The following is a 20,740-nucleotide window of genomic DNA, read 5'->3' as shown; positions in this document are numbered from 1 at the left end:
ATCATTGTTTATTCCATATAAACAATTTATTTCAGTAGAGAATTACTGCATTTCTGCACATCTCGATTATACATTATAGGTCATTGATATTACCACTGTGTCACCATCTCTCCTTTCCTACAACACAACAAATAAAAGACCACATTAGCAGCCCAGCACATTTTGGCATTCTGAAATAACACAATATTTTTCTTTCCTCAGCTAGGAATTTTGCCGAATGTATTTTTTTCTTTAAAAAGCAACACATTCATTTGGACCAACTCAGTGGCTAGCACTCCTGCCTCTCAGCACCAGGGACCAGGGTTTGATTCCACCCTCGAGTGACTGTCTCTGTGGAGATTGCACATTCCTTTCATGTCTGCATAGGTTTCCATTGCTCTGGTTTCTTCCCACAGTCCAAAGATGTGCAGGTTAGGTGTATTGGCCATGCTATATTGCCAAAATGGGCCCAGCAACAGTGAAGGCATAGTGATATATTTTCAAGTCACGATGATGAGTGGCTTGAAGGGGAATGTGCAGTTGGTGCTGTTCTCATGTACCTGCTGCTCTCATCCTTCTAGATGGAAGTAACCATGCATTTGGAAGATGCTAAAGTGCCATTGAGAATTTTACAATGCACCTTGTAGATAGTATATACTGCTGCTACTATGAATCTGTGATAGTGTTTAAGGATATGGTGCCAGTCAAGAGGCTTTATCCTGGATGGTGTCAAGCTTCCTGAATGTTTTTGGAGCAGCACTCATCCAGACAGGTAGGAAGTACGCCATCACACTCAAAGTCCTAACTTGTGCCTTGTAGATGGTGGAGGTGAATTGGGGAGTCGGGCAATGAGTTATTGACTACAGGATTCTGTGGGACGGCACAGTGGTTAGCACTGCTGCCTCACAACACCAGGGTTCGATTCCAACTGTCTATGTGGAGTTTGCACGTTCTCCCCATGTCTGTGTGGGTTTCCTCTGGGTATTCCAGTTTCCTCCCACAATCCAAACGTGTAGTTTAGGGTGGATTGGCCATGCTAAATTGTCCATAGTGTCCAGGAATGTGGTAAATGTAGAGTGGTAGGGGAATGGTCTGGATGGGTTACTCTTCGGAGGGTCAGTTCAGTATGGACTTGTTGGGGCAAATGACCTGTTTCTGAACTGTAGAGATTCTATGATCTCTGTGATTCCTAGCCTTTGACTTGCTATTTTAGCGACAGCATCTATATGGCTAATCCAGTTCAGTTTCTATTCATCAGTAATGTCTAGGATATTGATAATAATAGGTAATGTTTAGTCAATGCTAACTTTAGTTTGGTTGGTTACAGTAAAAGCCTTAAAACATGAAAACGTCTTATGCACCTCCTTAAATTCAGTTTCTAAAAGTTCAAATCACTTCAAAAATAGTCAGGGATTGCAACAATAAATTTTGAACATTTTTTGCATTTGCTATAAGCTATGGTCTGTCATGTTACCCTTTTGAGTTTTGCTTTTTCCCCTGAGATTGTAAAATTTGGAATATAGTTATATGCATATAACTTTGAAACACCCTTTGAAAATGTTCCTGATCATGAGCAACTAATATTCAGCATGAGCCTTTGATTTTAAACAGCTCCTTTCATGTCAAAGGCTGAGGAATCAGCAGCAACCAGCAATCTACTAAAAGAGTCATATTCAGTATATTAACTCATTCTCTTGTTGAGCCAGGCCTGCTGATCATTTACACCACTTTGTTTTCATTGCAGTGTAGATGAGGTGGTAAAGGGATCTTTTTGACTCCTGGCTTCTGCAGTTGGGCAGTGATATCTTGTCATTTTCAGGTGATTGTGGCTTTGTTTGTAGAGAAACATCCAACAGAAGGGCAGTGACTGCTCAAACCAGGATCAATCATCCGAGTGGTGGTTGCCATCTCTGGATGTAATCCCAGAAGCCTCAGCTCATGAACAGCAGCCACCAATCGTGTCACAGTCTCCACAAGACAAAGCTTTCCGTCCTGGACTATTGACAGCCGTTGCCCTGGGTTCCAGCAAAGAGAGACCATGATAGAGAGGCTCCATGGTCCAGTTTTGGGACCAATTTCCCTGTGCTGCCCAGTAAATGATACTGCCTGAGAGCAAAGTCCTGTAGAGCAGCAAAAGGATTTTCTGCTGTTGGCAACATGTAGATCCACTGCTCGCCTTGCAGCCAGTACCAGAGCAGAGAGGGGCACTGCCCCACGTTCGGTATGTAACGGTGATGGCAGTGCACAGTTGCACAAACTAGGATTGGGTGAATGCCACAGGAACAGGAGTGCCAACCAGTGTCACATTACTGCAACTGCAAGTTTTCACTCTCTCAAGCATTTTCCTTTGTGAAGTCGCCTGTTACTTCATGTGTAAAATCTAATTCTGCCAGAACTTTCACATGACCCTGTGCCCAGCCCTGTCCCTGAAATCCAAAATGCTATCCTCTGAACTTCATTTGTATCCTACAAAGGCTGCTTTCAAGGACAGCAGATTCAGAGAGTCCCAATCACATGCGACTACCTCAAAGCATGTCATAAGACACTGGCTCAGAGGCGGTTTGCACTTTTTTGTTTTCCCTACATACAGGTTGGTCCCTCCTTAATGACCTGCTGCAGTGAGGCTCCTTCTGTGAAGCAAAGATCACACCAGGGACATTGATCTGTTATTCATCTCAGTCAGTGCAGCAGGCAGGGGACTCCAATGACAACAGTATCCCTGGGCTTGTGGGAGCAAGAGACGGGGAGAAAGTGAGGACTGCAGATGCTGGAGATCAGAGTCGGAAAGTGTGGAAAAGCATAGTAGGTCAGGCAGCAGCCGAGGAGCAGGAGAGTAGACATTTTGGGCATCAGCTCTTCATCAGGAATGTCACTATATACGAGTGAACCACTGCGGCTGGCCAGATGAATTCAAGATTAGTGACACCCTACACAGTCAAGCATCCAGCTGACAAGTCATTGACAAGTGAAATTTGTCTGCTTGCATCAATTGCAGTGTCAGGGAACCATAACTCACCACCTGACTCCCCAAGGTCTGTCCACAGTCTACAAGGCACAAGTCAGCTTGTGTGATGGAATACTCCCCTCTTGCCTGGATGGGTGCAGCTCCAAAAACACTCAAGAAGCTTGACACCATCCAGGACAAAGCAGCCCACTTGATTGGCACTGTATTCACTCCCTTCACCACCGATACTCAGTAGCAGCAGCATTGTGTACTGTCCACAAGATGCTGTGCAGAAATTCACCAAAGATATTTAGACACCACCTTCTGACCCCATGATGATTTCCATCTAAAAGGACAGCAGATACATGGGAACACCATACCCTGCAGTTTCCTCTCCAAGCCACTCACCATCGCTGTTCCCTCACTGTCGCTGAGTCAAAATCCCTCCCTCAGTGCATTATGGATCTCTCTACAGTACATGGACTGCAGCAGCTCAGCACCACCACATCAAGGGCCAGCCAGTCCTGCTTGTGTCCCATGAGTGAATAAACAACAAAATCCAGACAAGCTAAGGCCTCCACAGAAGGAAATTTGAAAGGAAGTGGGACAATGAAACATTTTTTGTTGCAAATTATTTAAAGTTGTACATCCAGTGGGGAATTCAGCTCATTAAATCACTGAACCTAGCATGCAGCTGGCTTTACCATTTATTTTAAGTACTGTACCTTCTGGTTTCTCTTCACAGTATCTGTCACACCGTGTATTTTTGTATTCAGTCTGTGCCTTTTACCTGTCAGCCAACGTTATGCACCAGCTCATAGAAAGGGCAATTGGACATGGGCCAGCAGGCTAGCGGGCATCTGTGGAGAGGAGAGACAGGCCTGAGTTTTTGCCCTCTGTCACAGAAACTCCAATCATTTATGCCTGAATCACTTCTCCCTCCACTCATCGCTGACCTTTCTCTCCCGATTTTGTCCAAGGCTCTTTCTTTTGCCTGACGCAGAATGGTTCTCATTGTGTTAAACAACTCCAACTTGAGAAGGGAATGTAAAGGCACCGACAATATTTGTGTAAAATCACTGAGTGAGCCCTGGGGAGCAATCAGGCTGCTGATTGATAGCAGTTGTGCCTGAGGTCACTGACATCGATTCGTATTCTGGATCCACTTGAGGTTGTTCACTTCAGTGTGTGGGTCGCAGGTTAACAGCCGACAGAACAGCAGGGATTGCCTGCGTGGCAGCAACCGGACTGAGTGGAACTTGACATTTCCCAGGATGCAGCCTGCTAACAAACAGAATCTGAGCACTTCCGATGTCCTTTTGGAAGGTGCTCCTGCCCTGCTAGGCTCCGTTTCTGAGGCAAACGCACAAAATCTGGGCTGACACTTCAGTGCAGTTGTGAGGGGCAGCTGCACTGTCAGATGTTCAGATGAGACATTAACCAAGGATCTTTCCGTCCCCTCACGTGAAAGATACCATGGCCCTGACCAATATCTATCCTGCGGTAAAACTCCCCAAAAAAAAGATTGGCTGATTATTATCGCATTTCTATTTGTGGGAGCTACCTCTGGGTGGGCAAAATGGCTGCCATGTTCCCTGTCAGCAGTCACTACACTTCTGACTTACCAAATTATCTGTAAAGCACCTTGGGGCATTCTTGAGATTGTAAAAGATGCTATAGAAATGTAAGTCTTTTCTTCTACTTGTACAGAACTTTGGGCTTGACCCTTTCCTTATCTGATCGCCACTTGCAGGCGCCATTCAATTAGTACTTTAGTCTGTTTCCCTTCCCATCCCATCCCATCCCATCCCATCCCATCCCCAAGTGCAGTGTGAAATTACATGGTTAATTTTGCTATTGCTGTAGCGGCATCACAAATCAAGAACAAGGGAGAACACTCACCCCCTTGCTTTCAGATCCCTCTGTAGGATCATTCCTGGCTAATCTCTGGCTCTGAGAGTTCAGGAAATATCTATCCAAATGTTTGCACAGTGCCATTTTCATCACTTCACGCGTGAAGGTGTTCCTGGACTCTTTCTGCCTCTCTTTCCTCCTTCGTGTATCTTCTTGAAACCCATCTCTTTAACTCAGCTTCTGGGCATTTGTCCTGCTATCTCCTCCTGTGCCCCAGTGTCAGAAATGTTTTAATTGATATCACCGCAGTTCAGTATTTTGAGGCATTTTTTTGACAGTAAATGCACTTTGTGCATGTCAAAAGGTGCCTGCTGTAATGCTGTAATATTCCAACCATATCTATTTCTGTGTCTACACCCCTGATGACCAGTTATTCCAAACAGAAGAAATTTATTGAAATAATTTCTCTTGTATTTGCTTGCCACTAATTTGATTGGTGTTCCTGACCCATAACTCTGGGGTTTTCCCCCCTCTGTCTATTCAATTTTAATATCAGGTGGCATGGTGGCTCAGTGGTTAGCACTGTTGCCTCACAGCTCCAGGGACCTGGGTTCGATTCCACCCTTGGCAATTGTCTGTGTGGAGTTCGCCCATTCTCCCGTGTCAGTGTGGGTTTCCTCCAGGTGGCTCTGGTTTCCACCCACAATCTAAAGATATGCAAGTTAAGTGGATTGGACATGCTAAGTTGCCCCGTAGTGTCCAGGGATACATAGGCTGGGTGGGTTAGCCATTGGAGAACGCAGCATTCCAGGGGTGGGTGTGGGTGGGGTGCTGTTCAGAGGGTCGGTGTGGACTCGATGGGCCGAATGGTCTGCTTCCACGCGATAGGGATTCTATGAACATTCATTCATTGACTGACTGAATGATTGGATATTTTCTATTCACAATGAGATGGCGGCCAATGCCAATTGTATAACACTTGCTCCTGACTACGATCACACTCTTTGTTGTTTAGTGTGACATTAACTGCGCTGACTACTAGAATGTTCCCTCACAGACTGCCGAACTGCACTGGTCTAATCAACCATCTGAACAACTCTCATTTATAGGAAAGCTCGTGTTCACAAAAGGGGAGTTGGATATTCCCAGCAACCACAGGCTTGTCAATCTAACACTTGTCGTTGTCTCTACAGTTTCCTTGTGACCATTTTAACCAATGTTTAGATAAACGTGAGTTACTAATGGAAGTCGGTGCAGGATTGTAGGAGCAAATTGGCTTTCACTAACTTGGTTGAAGTAACAAACTGTTGAAGAGGGTATTGCAGTTACTATTTTGAATTTAGAATTTCAAAAGGCATTTGATGAAGTACTGTACAACAGAATTGTTTCACAGCTGTGGGATTGAAGGGCCTGTGGCAGCAGGGAGATTAAAACAAAGCTAAATAAACAAAATATAAAGTCAAGATGAATGGTGTTTTTTTTTAGCCAGGAGGGAAGTAAACACTGGTTTACCCCAAGAGTCTTAGGGTTACATTAGATAAATTGCAAAGAAAAGTACATGCCACTCCACTCAAACCATCTGCCATCTTTTCTAATCTCAACCTACCATTGTAACCCTGTCTTTGTTCCTCACTCAAACACTTACCTTGCTTTCTCTAAAATGCATCTATTTATTATTGCTTCAACCACTCCCTGTGGCAACAAGTTCCATGTTCTTGCCACCACCTTTTGGATGAAAAGGTTTCTTCTGAATTCCAGTTGGATTTCTTAGCAACTCTCTCACATTCATGGCAGGTAGACATGCTCTTCCCCACAAGAAGAAACATTATCGCTGTATCCATTCTATCAAAACGCCATACATCCCTATTGGGTCACCTGTCAACTCATATTTCCAAAGCATAGAGAGCCAGTGTGTCAATCCTTTCCTGGTATCAGTGCCCATGCATTTCTGGAAACATCTTTGTCATCTTCTGCACCCTCTCCTGTGTCTCTATATAGTGTGACCACTACAAGTCCACACTGTTCTCTAAAGTGGTCTGTCCAATGTTCAATACAGGTTCAACATATAATCCCTATGTTTCAATTGTATTTCTATGGAAGTAAACACAAGTCATAAAGGTGTACAGCATGGAAACAGACCGTTCGATCCAACCCATCCATGCCGACCAGATATCCCAACCCAATCTAGTCCCACCTGCCGGCACCCAGCCCATATCCCTCCAAACCCTTCCTATTCATTTACCCATCCAGATGCCTTTTAAATGTTGCAATCATACTAGCCTCCACCATTTCCTCTGGCAGCTTATTGCATACATGTACCACCCTCTGAGTGAAAAAGTTGCCCCTCAGGTCTCTTTTATATCTTTCCCCTCTCACCCTAGAACTATGCCCATTAATTCTAGACTCCCCACTCCAGGGAAGAGATTTTGTCTATCTACCCTATCCATGCCCCTCATGATTTTATATCCCAAATAAGGTCACCCCTCAGCCTCTGAAGCTCCAGGGAAAACAGCCCCAGCCTGTTCAGCCTCTCCCTGTAGCTCAAACCCTCCAACCCTGGCAACATCCTTGTAAACCTTTTCTGAACCCTTTCAAGTTTCACAACATCTTTCCCAGAGCAGGGAGACCAGAATTGCATGCGCTATTCCAAAAGTGACTTAACCAATGTCCTGTACAGCCGTGGCATGACCTCCCAACCCCTGTATTCAATACTCTGACTAATAAAGGAAAGCATACCAAGTGTTTAAATTTGTTTTCCTTTCTTGGGTCCTGCTAACCTAGAGCGTAGCTTTTGCTGATTGGTATATTTGTCCACTGATATGTAGTGGTGATTATGAAGACAGGAGCTGCAGAACTTTGGAGACTTGTTTTCAGCACCATAGAGGAAATTGGGAAAGGATTCAGGAGACTTCCAATATTCTAAATGAGTAAATAATGACACTGGTTGCTGAGTTGGCGTTGTGGTGAAGACTCATAATATGTTTTTATTGTTTAGAAAAGTTGATTCCAAAGTGCATTTTAATTCCGGTCGGGTGAAGGTCTACTTTGTCTTTTTTGAAAGGTCAAGAGATCATTTTGAACAGTGGGTGTGTGACTGCATTCCTGCAAATTATGTGGATTAAGCTAAACAATTAGCAAGTACCATTGGGGTAGTGCACCAGTGGAAATCAAGCCCCACTAGTTTCGGAATCATCATAAAAGTTATAGATTTGAGCAAAATAGGAAAAATCTCTGAATTTACTTATCCTTTTTAGACCCAGGTTGACGGAAAGCAGAGATCAGATTTCTGTAGTTAACAAGAACTATTAATTACAACTAAATAGGATAACTGCAGATAATAACTACAAGCTATCAGTATAGAATTCTACTGGGTAAAACTCCAACCTCTTTATAAACTCCCCTCCTACAAACACATATAGACAGACACAGGCAAATGGGGGGAAAAAAAATTGGTGTTATGGATGTCTGAGAAAAAGACTGGGAAGGCAGATCGAGTCATCGAGTTGTACAACAGGGAAACAGACCCTTCAGTCCAACTCATCCATGCCAGCCAGGTATCCTAAATTAATCTAGTCCCATTTGGCCCATATCCCTCTTAAATCCTTCCTATTCATTATCCACCCAGATGCCTTTTAAATATTGTAATTGTACCAGCCTCTACCGCTTCCTGTGGGAGCTCATTCACACACCACCCTTAGTGTGTAAACATTGTCCCTTAGGTCCCTTTTATATCTTTCCCCTCTCACCTTAAATCAATGCCATCTAGTTTGGACTCCCCTGCCCTGGGGAAAGGACCTTATCTTTTCTGTGTCTCTCATGATTTTATAAAATTCTATACGGTCACCCCTCAGCAGTTGATACTCTAGGGAAAATAGCTCAAGCCTATTCAGCCTCTCCCTATAAGTCAAACCCTCTGACCCTAGCAACATCCTTGTAAATCTTTTCTGCACCCTTTTAAGTTTAACAACATCTTTCCGATAGGGAGAGCAGAATTGAATGCAGTATTCCACATGTGGCCTAATCAATGTCTGTACAGCCGCAACATAACATACCAACTCCTATACTCGATGCACTGTCCAATAAAGGCAAGCATACCAAACATAGTCATTACTGCCCTGTCTACCCCTTACTCCATCTTCAAGAAACTATGAACTTGCACCCCAAAGTCCCTTTGTTCAGCAACATTCCCCAGGACCCTACCATTAAGTGTATAAGTCCTGCCCTGATTTACATTACCAAAATGCAACATCTCAAATTTATTTAAATTAAACTCTACCTGCCATTCCTCAGTGCAATAGCCCATCTGATCACATTCCTCAATTATGCCTGTCCGTAGGATTTGCTAAAATGGTCCTTTGACTAGTCAGGACTTACTGTTCTTCAATCTTCCTCCCCCAGTTACATTTCTCTTCTTACAGGAGACACAGGGTCACTTGTTCAGAAATTATAAAGCCTCTGACTTAATGGTGAAAAGCAGCAGCTTACAGCAACTATCAAGGCAAATACATTTGATTTCTTAAAGCTTCAGGTATTTTCTACTGCAGGGGAATTCAGGACGTACCTCCTGGAAGTCCAAAGGCTTCTGGAAATATCATTCACACCCACAAGCTGCTGAGCTACCTGGAGCCAATCACATAGCTGTTGGAAGGAACATGTCCTTTGTCATCCACAGGTGGTCACAATTCCACAAACCATTCACCTACTTTATACACACCCCTCCTGGTGCCAGCCATTCACATTCAGCTTCCCACCTCCTCCCCCCCCCCCCAAACTGGCTGAACAAAGAGTAGCATAAACCTTGCTCACAGTAAGTTTTGGTAACTTTTTAAAAGTAATCCCTTCCACAATCCTTAGTTTTTAAAAAAGTCCAAATCCCATTTCAGTCCACGTTCAAAAATACAGAAAAATTTAAAAAATTGTTTTTACAAGTCCTCGGGGAAATAATTGCTAAGGTGTTTTTTAACTTGAGAATTGAAACCTAGAGAAAGAGACAAAGCTGTTCATTCAGAAGAGAGGTCCATAGCACAACGATGCTAAGAGTCACAGTTTTGAAAACTTGGTGCAGGGATGGGGGAACGTTCCTGAGTTGCTTAAAATAAAACTCTAGAAAGGCGTCCTCTAAGGCTGTTGAAGTTGTGAGTTCAAAGCCACCGTGTTCAGGAGTAATGAGTCGAGTGTGTGGTGCTGGAAAAGCACAGCAGGTCAGGCAAAGTCCGAGGAGCAGGAGATGTTTCAGGCATTTTGATGATTCTCCTGTTCCCTCGGCTGCTGCCTGACCTGCTGTGCTTTTCCAGCATCACACTCTCAACTCTGATCTCCAGCATCTGCAGTCCCCACTCTCTCCCAGGTTATTTGTGCATGAAAAGTTTCCCAACACACAGGTAGTGGGACACAGATCATATTAGAAAAGAAATTAGTTAGATGAAAAGAAGTTCATAAAAATACAGCACAGGAAAGGAAGGGAAATAATATTTGTAACTCCAACTTGAAATGCGAGCACAGACACATTTAGCCAAGAGGCCGCATTCATGTGCATGTCCTCTTTGACACTCTACTATATTAGGAGTTGATGCAGCTGACATTAGCTATGGGGTCATATCCCTGCATTCCCCTTTTAGTCTACCACACCTCCCAGTTAATCCCTGTCCAAACTACATTCTCAAATTCCTTTTGAGTTAAGGTGCTGAGGTTCTTCATACACTCTGAGCTGCTTGCTGAAATTACCTGAACTGAACCGAACATTAAGCTATCTACATCTCACTCTGTGTCCAAACCTTTCCCCATAGGCCCCTGCTTTTGCCAGAAAATTGTTTATTTTAATTCATTCGGAGTTCATGAGTGTCACTGATAAGATCAGCAGTCATTGTTCAACCATAGGGTGCTGCTAAATCACTGCAGTCCATCTGGTGGGAGATGCTCTCATTAAACTGTTGGGTGGTGTGTTCCAGGATTAGCAGTAGTGTCCATTTGATCTCCTCCTCCTCCTCCTCCTCCTCCTTGACTGAAATTGTTTTGATTTTTAGGCCCAGTGAGAAGTCCACAGCCCCCAACAGGCAGGTTCCTTTGGAAATCAACTATAGCGATCTGCTGCAGCACTTTGAGAAGGTACAGAACAAGCACCTGGAAATCCGACACCAGCGAGCAGGCCGCACTGACCAGCTGGACAGGAAGCACCCCCGTGACACAGAGGCAAATTCTTCTGTATGATGGGCCTCCAGCCAAAGGACAATGCTCGACTGTCGAACTGCCAGCTGTAAGACTGACTGAACCGTGAAGCCCTTTTTGTTGGGCTGTCCCACTGCCTTTGTAATGCAAAGTTCTTTGCCACCACTAATACTCACAGTACGTGAGCTGGGCAATGTTCCTGTGTTAATTGTGTAGAATTTATAGGTCTGTGAGAACCTCAAAGTGGAGTAGTGATCACTGTTCCCCAATGCGCCCCCCCCCCCCCTCTCCATTTGCACTGACCACTGTTTTGTAATGCTCCGATATGGGTTAACTCTTTGCACTGATCATTGCTCTCTCTTGTTCCCCTTCACTGACCCAAAATGCACTATCACTGCTTATACCCAGCTGGCAAGCCACATATCATAGTTCTTCAGTTCAGAGAGTATTTTAATTTGTGCTTGTGTCCCCACCCCCATGCTTGACTTTCCACAGGTAGACCTCCTCCACGGTGGTGATCAAATTCTATTCTAAAGCCATTCTTCCTTTCACAGGAACAGAAATTATCCCGGCCAGCACCAATTTGAAAATTTCTCCAGCAGCCAGAATTTACAATATTGTTAAGTGAACTTGGTCAGTGTGAGTAGGCTGTTTGTTCCTCCTTTAATTGCACTACCATCCAGCACTCAATAAGCACAGGCTGGAGCATTATCAACAGGAGTTGATTTGTACTGATCTCATGTCTACTGGTTTTCAAAGCTGTTGTGACTGGTGTGGACAGTGGGAAGTTAGGTCACTGCTTCAATAGGGGCCTCTTCTCAAACTGAAGCTGCCAAATGTTGTTATGACAAGTACAGTGAGCTTTTATCTGCATTTTACAGTCAGATACCTAACCTAGTTTTGTTTGTCACTGGTGATGCTGGTAATGAGCAACACTAAATATCCCACACCCTGCTGAGCACTGGCACACTTTCAGAGCAAGTGGCAAGGCAAGTGACAGTCAATAGAATTTAAATCAGGTGCCTCTTATTAAACAGAGAGGTTAAAGGAATTCTCTGATCATGGCTGATCTTGACTGAAGGTTGGTCATTGAATTGAAAAAAAAACCATGGATTTTATAATTGAAGGATTTGGTAAAAATGACTATAAAATCAGGTGCACTAATTGCTGCTTTGGAACATTCCAATGTGACTAGTGAGAGACACAGTTGTTCCATAATTTGAATGACCTTATCGGGTAATCCGGAGAATCAACTGAGTTCACTTCAGGAAGCAATGAAATGAAGACAGAGTAACTTTTCTGAGCACAGAGCTCAGAGGTGGGTTATCCATCTGCCTCACCACTAAAGCTCCCATCCTGACCATTGCTAACCTGTTTGTCACACTTGATGGTTGTCACATTCTGTTTATACATAAGATTTCTGAAATCAATTTGGATGTCAAGCTTGTTGTTTTAAACTATCAGGTGAGAGTTAGGGGAGATGCTGTGGATTGAAAATTTTGCACTGAGATAAATCATGACAGCCCTGCTGCTGATCTTTGGGCTTTGTGATTGTACTCTCGGTTTCACTGGCCTCTCATTTTTCCCTGTCCCTCCTTTGACCTGTCATTACTGTCTATTTATAGCGATGGAATCTTCAGAAATATTCAAAGTCCATTTTGTAAAAGCAGCAAATATTGATATTTGGTCAGCCAGTAAGCTTGAGAATAGAGCAAGACTTTTTTCTAATTTACTTGAACTACAGTAAACAGTCTGAACTGGTGAACAGAACTGGAGCAGAGTCTGTATACTAATGAGCAACAGCAAACAATGGAATGTGTGGAGGAGAGATGTACAGCACGGATTGTGTTGTAATAGGTACTTCAGGCATGTTTCAGAGACAGAGGAATTGCCCAAATAGTTCCATTCTGATTGCAAATAGCGGTTTCACTATATTCAGCCTTGTTCAATTTTAAAACAGCACAACCTCCTCACGTTGGGAAGTAGAGAAGCTTTCTCCCTAGCCTGACCTGTGAAAGGAGCCACAGTATCAACTGCTCCTTCAAGCATTTGCTGTTTAATTAGAAATATTCAAAATTTAAAAAATAAGTTTCAAAAATAAGGCTGATTCTTTGCAGTTTTATAGACCAGTTGCTGCTGTCACTCTTTCTGAGCTCAGCTCTCTCCAGATTTCAGACCCACTTAATAGTTGATCAGTCCCAAGACGGAAAAATATTTAAACCCATTTAATATTCTCCAGTGAAATAAATAAAATTGACCACCACCATCCTCATACAACGTGTATAAACTCAACAAGATTAGATTCTTTCCTGATTTGGCTGTGACTTTAAGCTCCTGATCGGCTGTAACATGGATTAATGGCCTATTGGTCAATGCAGCCAGTATCCCCTCAGATCCTGAAACCTCCAGTCCCTGAAGTCTCCCACAATCCTTCCCAGTTTTCTAAATATATGTTTAAACACTGAATTAATGACACCACTCACTTTTTAAAAGATAAACAGAACTCACTACAATTAATTGGAGCAGCATTCCTCCTCTCCTTCCTTCAATGGCCCTTTTCAGAGGGGAAGGGAAGCACAATGAGATTCACTTTTTATAGCTATGATAATGTATTTGAATTTGATTTTAAATTAGCGTGCTGTCTACATATAATAGATCGAATATGGTTGCTCTGTTTGTCCAGCACAAGGACATCAGAATTATGAGAGGAAACACATCAGTGGTTTAATTCAATATCTCGATTGAAAAGTTGTACTCTGTGCATCTCAGTGTTGAGTATGATACTCCATTTATCTCTAAATCTCAATATTCCCATCGCTGTGGACAGACCTGTAGCAATCGGTACTCCACCTGCGGACCTCCATCCTCCCAGATCTGTAGTCCCCAATTATACAGTGGCAGGCCACTGCTGATCACACTGCGATGCAATGCCCAACACATTCCAGCTTTGGACGAGAAATGCAAATGTATATACAATGGGTGTTTTTCACATCTCGAATGTGAATATTGCACAATTCCCTCTGACAGGTAACTTCTCATAATGTGCAACGTGTTCCATATAATTTTATTAAACTTCGCTTTCAATTTTATTGGACCTTTTCCTGGGGCATTTGGATGGCTTTAGGCCATTAACACCTTGTCTATGCACAGAATGATTGATGACCTGTGTTAGGTGTAACTTTCACTGTTCAGAGGTGAGCATTTTGTGTAATGATGTTGAATCTCCCAGGTGCATTGTGCGGAGCAGTTTATTCCTTGACCTTCTCTGGCTAACTTGTATTATCTTATTCTGGTTTTCTGGATTCCAGGCCTGAGCTGTGACTTGGCCGCACAGGTGTGCTGCAGCTGCCTGGGGTTGAGGGAGTTTGGAGGGTGGTTGCTCGTTGACTGTTCACTGCAATGTACGGGTAAAGAAATAAAGAGGCTGCCTGCAGTATGTTGTTGGAGCACTTCTTGTGGTTGAGCTGGACCTTTGGTGTATCTTTCATCATCTCACCCAACCTCCCCCAACTAAGCAGTCGTGTCCCAGTCCAGCAGTGTATGTGCCAACTGCTGTCAGCGCCTGCAGAAAATGTGCAATTGGACTCTCACTCCCCTCCCTGGATGTCATGGGCACTCCCTTGGGTCAATTGTGTCCACAAGTATCTTGCCCCGCCCTCCCTGAGCTTGAAGAGTTTGATCAGCGAAACCTCTGAGCTTGTCTTTGCATGTAGGAGCTCTGAACTGGCACCCCGATTTGCTGAGAGGCCATCTCCTAGTTATTTCTGGTAGCCCCTCTTTGAACAGCAGCAGTCCTGCAGGAATCTTTGTTCTGAGGGTGGACACTCCACGCTGCACCGAAAATGATACATTTGAAAACCGGTGGGGGGGGGTATCTTTTGATAAAGTACCAGGGTGACGTCAAGGAGGTCGGCGAGGGGAATGCTAATTTTTATTTACCTCAAGTGAAATCCTCCTCCAGTCACTTGGCCTGGTTTGACAATCAGACTCACTGTTCTGTTTGTTTTTTTTTTCCCTTCATTTGGGTGGGATGAAGTGTCCTCCCGAGTACCTGAAATGTCCAGTGAGTATTTGGACGTTGCCTGACCGCACAGTGCATTTCAGGCAACCCCTGCCCAGATTTCCGATCAGTGCTGATTTGCTCTGGACAGAACGCCCCCATCCAGATACTGATATCTGAGGTCAGAGTAACTAAATAATGATTTTTTTTTTGCAGAATGTGCTACAGCCCCCCACAGCTTGTGCACTGCCCAAGTTCAAATCATTGCTGTTCTCCCCTGCTCTCGATTGCAACAGCAATCTGTTTAGGTCCATTCGCAGGTAAGTACCCCCCCCCCCCCCCCACCCCACCCTTCCCCACTCCTTTGGTACTGAACCACACCAAGTAGGAAGCACTCCGATCCAGCTCATGTAACAGAGGGACACGTTGGGGCTCCAAGTTCATTGCTAATTCCTAGTGAGCAATGTGTTACATCCAAGCACCTGAGCACTGAACAAGGACCAAGGTTGGGCTGGCTGTGAATAGCCAGTGCCCACTGGAACAAGACCTTAGTTATAATCTGTAGTGTTGGGGAAGTGGAAGTGAGGGAATACAAGGACATCATGGGTTGTCAGCACATTGCTTCAGTAGAGTGGGAGACACAGTTAACTGTGTCATTAGCTTTGACACTCACTGATAACAGCAAAGAACAGATGGATAAATGCAGCCACAGGCAATATCTTTTATTTATGTTTTCCTTTCAGTTCCTTCCTTCCTGATGAACATTCATTGGCAAAATTCATTGTCTCATTATCGACAGGATTATCCCATTCACCTTCTGAGATGTGGATTTGTGTAACAATCTGTGTGTGTGTGTGTGTGTGTGTGTGTGTGTGTGTGTGTGTGTCTTGCCCGCCGCTCCTGGAGTGGGGTGAACATACTGCAGAACCAATTGAGTTGTGTAAGGTGTCGATGTACCACAATCATTGTGATCCTGCAAGGCAGGTGGTTTGTGAGGGAACAGCATCCTGGAGATTTGTAACCCGTAGTGGCACTATACTTAAGAAGTATAGCCTGTCAAGATGCCAGTTCGGGATTAAGTGAACAGCAATAATGGCATAGACTGGCATGGCCATCAACTGCTGCAAGTGAATGACTGCCCAGTGCCACAACTGGTCAATGTCACCCCAGTTTTGTGGCTGCAACAAATCACTTGCCTCGGTTATGTTTAAGATAAATTATATATGTGTGTTAATCTATTTGGCTCTTCCCCTCCAGATACCAATCATGTCCTCAGATTTTAAAGAATGAAAGATCTGAATGAATATTATTAATTCTGTTTACAAAGAGTCTTGTCCTTTCAATTTGGTAATTAAATAAAAATGTTGTACATAGATGTGTAAAAGAAATGTTTCTCTAACTCTGCTTACAACAACAGCTGCTCGTATTTAAAGAAGCTTTGTGTTAACTCAGGTGTTTTCTTTGTAAGTTTATTTGTGGTTCCAAGATTCTGTCATGCAGTTTGTCCTACAACAGCAATGTTTCTAGTTTGGGACTTAAGCTCTCTTCATTTGAACAAGTTGCAGGAGAATGGAGAGCACAAATTCTCAGCCAGTTCTGGAGACAAAATGGGGGTGCCTTGAAATGGAAGTCTAACCCGAGGCGAAGCAATTCTCAACAGTGGTATCTACAAACAGCTCTGTGGTAGTCTGGAAATCAATCCTGGCAACCAGAGCTCAACTAATCCTAGAAACAAGCCTAGAGTAAATTCAGAAGGAACCTGAGTAGTGTTTTAACAGACCTGACCTGATTTGAGTTTTGTTCCCTGTTTAACATGTCTGAATATTTCCTTTGCAGTAAAATTAGCCCCCATGATGGTCTCCTTTAGGTTATTATCTGAAATTTGTGATTAAATAAACATTAATCGTCTCTGTCAATTTTTTCATATTTTCAAAAGTTATTTTATATACATGGCAAAACCTGTTAGTTTGATTCCTGATTGTTTGGTTTGGTTTGGCTTTGTCTTTTAGGAAAGTATTTTACTTTACTCCTCTCAGCAGACTACCTTGCTGGTTTAACACGGTGGTTGGTGTGTTGCCTTGGACACTGTGCCAGTCCTGGTATGTTAGTATGTAAGCCCAACTAAGATATCTCTTGCTCTTTGACCTAGAATATATTTGTTACATCAACAGACGTAGTACTGCTCATGGATTGGAATGGTACCTGACTTTACCAGAACAAGAGATTGGTTCAGTCAGGAACCAGTGGTGTTTTTGGCTTGAATGAAATCCTACTGTTTGCCACCTTCAGAAGTAACATATTTTTCACGTTGTAGGGGCAATGACACTACACTAGTAATATAGAACTACAGTAATGTCCCTGGGACATGGAATCAAAAGCCCACCACAGCAACTGGTAGAATTTACATTCAATTCATAAATCTGAAATATGAAGGTACTCATTAGTGGTGGTAACCATGACAACCGTGATTCCAGATCCACAATAATGGGGTAGACGTTTAATTCCCCTTCTGAAGTGGCTGCTCATTTCAAGGGCATTTAGGGATGAGCAACAATTGCTGGCCTGATCAACAATCAAAAGCCCAGGAATGAACTTGAAAGGGAAGTTACATTTGAAGGTTATCATCAGTCTGTGTACCTGATGGGCTTGTCAGTATTAAAAGTGTTGTTGTGAACTGAAAATTCAATCAATTAATGGCAACTGATGTTTAATGGATTCATGAGTGTAGTGGTTACATAACCACCCATTAATGTAGAGACCTGGAGTAATGATTCAAGAGACATGGGTTCAAATCCTACCATGGCAAACTGGGAGAATTTAAATTCAATTAATTGAATGGCTCTTGATCTTAAGTAGCTAGTCTCTGCAATGGTGACCATGAAACTATGAGATGGTTGTAAGAAGCCCATCTGGCTCATTTCACTGAAGCAACTCTACAGTCCTTACTCAGTTTTAATATCACCAAAATAACCACCTTCACCGGTCATCTATTAAATATATAATTTACTGACAAGTTTTGCTGCTTGTCACTTTAACATGAATTAGAATCAATTTAAATTAAGCATTAATTACCGGGCAAATGATGCTTCAAATAAAAAGTTAAATTTCATCTTAAAAGGTTGATACAACAAAGTACCTTGCATAACCACTGCCTGCGTGATGTGATGTCATGTCACATGCAATCTGTCTCCAACACACAGGGTCTCACTTTCCTCTTCCATTGTTTCTGTTTTTGAGTCCTGTTTACTAACACAAATGTCCCATCTCGGGTCCCCAAAGACCGTGAGCACTGGTGAGGTCTCTGAATCCTCTCTCATTTGAGTCATGTCAATCTCAGTGACACAGCCAGGTGTACCGAGTGTGCAGTGGCAAGCGCCAAATGCTAGTACTCTGCCTTGAGCCTCCATCTGAGGCAAGAGGTGCCAGCCTTGGGGCAAATGAGGAAGTGGCTGAGTGGGAAGGGAATGGGCTCTCGCCGAGCTCACTCCAAGAGGTTGCTCACATGGACCACAGCACTTGTTGCTCAGTGACTGAGAAATGACAGGAAAGTCAACACCACCGCAACCTGGAAAGAAGGTGGGCAATGGAGAAAGAACCCTAGACTCCGTGGAAGCAGCGAATGACAACGCATCCCAACTCCAGGCTGTCTAAAGCAGCAGCTTCCAAGATCAATAAACAGAGAGAGAAGGACCTTACCAACAGCAGACAGCTCATTCACTCATTTGCCTAAGTGAACATTAATCAATATTATCGTTCAACTCAATTATTACTTGACTTAGCCTGATCAAAATGTTTGTTTATTAGGCTCCTAGTTTGTATGAATTCCTCAGGAATGTTCAGCAACCTTCCTGGTTTCTCTGACATGACATATTGATTTGGTTTTTGAACTTGGCCCCCTGACCCACTCTCCTATTCCTCCACCCCCTGTCTCCACATGTTCTAACAGACATGCTATCTCTGTACATGCTCGCTCTCACAGTCACACTTTCACTCTCATTCTCACACATGCACTTTGTTTCACTTTGTCTCACTTGAACTCTCTTTCACGCTCTCTCTTGATCCTCACTCATTCACTCTCTCGCACTCTGTCTTTCATTCGCATATTCTCTCTTACATTCTTTCCCTCCCTCACACTTGCACGTTCTTTCACTTGCATTCTCGCTCACTCTTTCTCTCCTCTCTCACTCTCTCACATTCGCATTCTCTCTCACTCTATCTCTCACTTGCGCTCACTCTCTCTCATTTGCGCTCACTCTCTCACTCTCACATATTCTCTCTGTCTCCCACTCACATTCTCTCCCTCTCACACTGACTCACTTGTGCTCTCTCTCTCACCTGTCTCACACTTGCACTATCTCTTTCACACATGCTTTCGCTCTCTCTTGTACTTGCACACACTGTCGCTCACTCATGCTCATTCTCCCACATTCTCTCCCCTCTCATTCACATTCTGTCTCTTCCATTTGCACTGACTCTGTCACTCACTTGCATTCTCTTTCTCCTCTCTCTCCTCTCTCTCACCCGCATTCTCTCTCTGTCTCTCACTTGCACGCTCTCTCTCACTCATATTCTCTCCCTCATTCACATTCTGTCTAACTCACATTCTCACCTCCTTGCACACTCACTCTCGCACACTCACTCTCACACACTCACTTTCATTCTCTCACAAACTATTACTCTCATTCGTGCTCACTTGCGCTCTTGTTCTCAGTCTCTTGCTCACGTTCATACACTTTCTTACTCGCGCTGTCTCTCACTCTCTGGCTCTCAGTCTGACCATGTTGCTGTAGAACAGTCCATTCACCGTCTGTCCCATGTGGAAATGTATGTGCAGATAGAATGCAGGAGCACTGGTCTGTGAGACTAGGTCAACACATAATGACCTCGCGGCCCTGTTTGGAAAGGGAATAACGGATGCTGCCTGATGGTTGTGTGCAGTCTAGTGGAACTCCCTATCGGGTGATTGGGAAGGAGTACACGGTGCAGATAGTTGTATAAATGGTCAATACAACACTCACTTGATGCAACACGAGGTCTGTTGTCCCCTACTCTCTTTGTCTTATAAGTTGCAAAAGAAGACAACCCTGGAGCAGCAGGTTAAGAAATGGCTCATGTCGCTATGATCCTGAAGGAAGATGGAGTGGAGTTGACGAACGTTGAGCTAATCCTGAGCAAATGAGTTTGTGTGCAGAGTAGTCTGGGCAGTATGAGTGAAGAGGCATCTCCCCAGCGCAACACCAAATTATAATAGAAATGGTGGGATTTGTATCCCTTACCTGTGTCAGAAAACCCACTACATTTAATCTGAGGGACTCATCCAGACCATGTACTGGACAGATCACAAACCAAAACCACTGTCCTTCAGGTATCATTGATCCTCAACATGGGACCACTTTCTCTGTAGTTCAAGCCCATTGTGGTTAATATCTTGCTGCATAAGGCATATTAAAGATAGCTTATCAGGATGTTGTGTGATTACAGGAATCCAGTTTGGAGGTTTGTGAGAAAGTTTTGTCATTCTTTGACTTGTGATGTGGAGATTCCGGTGTTGGACTGTGGTAAAAATTACACAACACCAGGTTATAGTCCAACAGGTTTATTTGGAAGCACTAGCTTTCGGAGCACTGTTCCTTCATCAGGAAGCTACTGGGACAGCATACTTAGGACACAGAATTTATAAGTAAAAGATCAAAGTGTCATACAACTGATGTGTTTTAGACATCCAGATTGCTGTTAAGTCTTTAATCACTTACTTGTTGCAGGTTTTGATTCATTAATATGTAAATCCCAGAATTTCT

General features: G+C 43.5%; 1 protein-coding gene across 2 annotated transcripts in view; it reads left to right on the top strand.

The window, feature by feature from the left end:
- vac14 (vac14 homolog (S. cerevisiae)) overlaps positions 1 to 14,375 on the top strand; it is a 345,026-nt gene extending 330,651 nt beyond the window's left edge. For both annotated transcript variants that reach the window (XM_072547648.1, XM_072547649.1), the window contains one exon: positions 10,801 to 14,375. In XM_072547648.1, coding sequence (XP_072403749.1) covers positions 10,801 to 10,984 — 184 coding nt within the window. In that variant the 3' untranslated portion in view covers positions 10,985 to 14,375. The remainder of the gene's footprint in view (positions 1 to 10,800) is intronic.
- Positions 14,376 to 20,740: the final 6,365 nt, after the last annotated feature.

The sequence above is a fragment of the Chiloscyllium punctatum genome, chromosome 26 (assembly GCF_047496795.1).
Source record: "Chiloscyllium punctatum isolate Juve2018m chromosome 26, sChiPun1.3, whole genome shotgun sequence".
In the NCBI taxonomy this organism is placed as follows: domain Eukaryota; kingdom Metazoa; phylum Chordata; class Chondrichthyes; order Orectolobiformes; family Hemiscylliidae; genus Chiloscyllium; species Chiloscyllium punctatum.
Note: the sequence above shows the minus strand (reverse complement) of the source record. Positions and strands in the feature narration are given on the sequence as shown.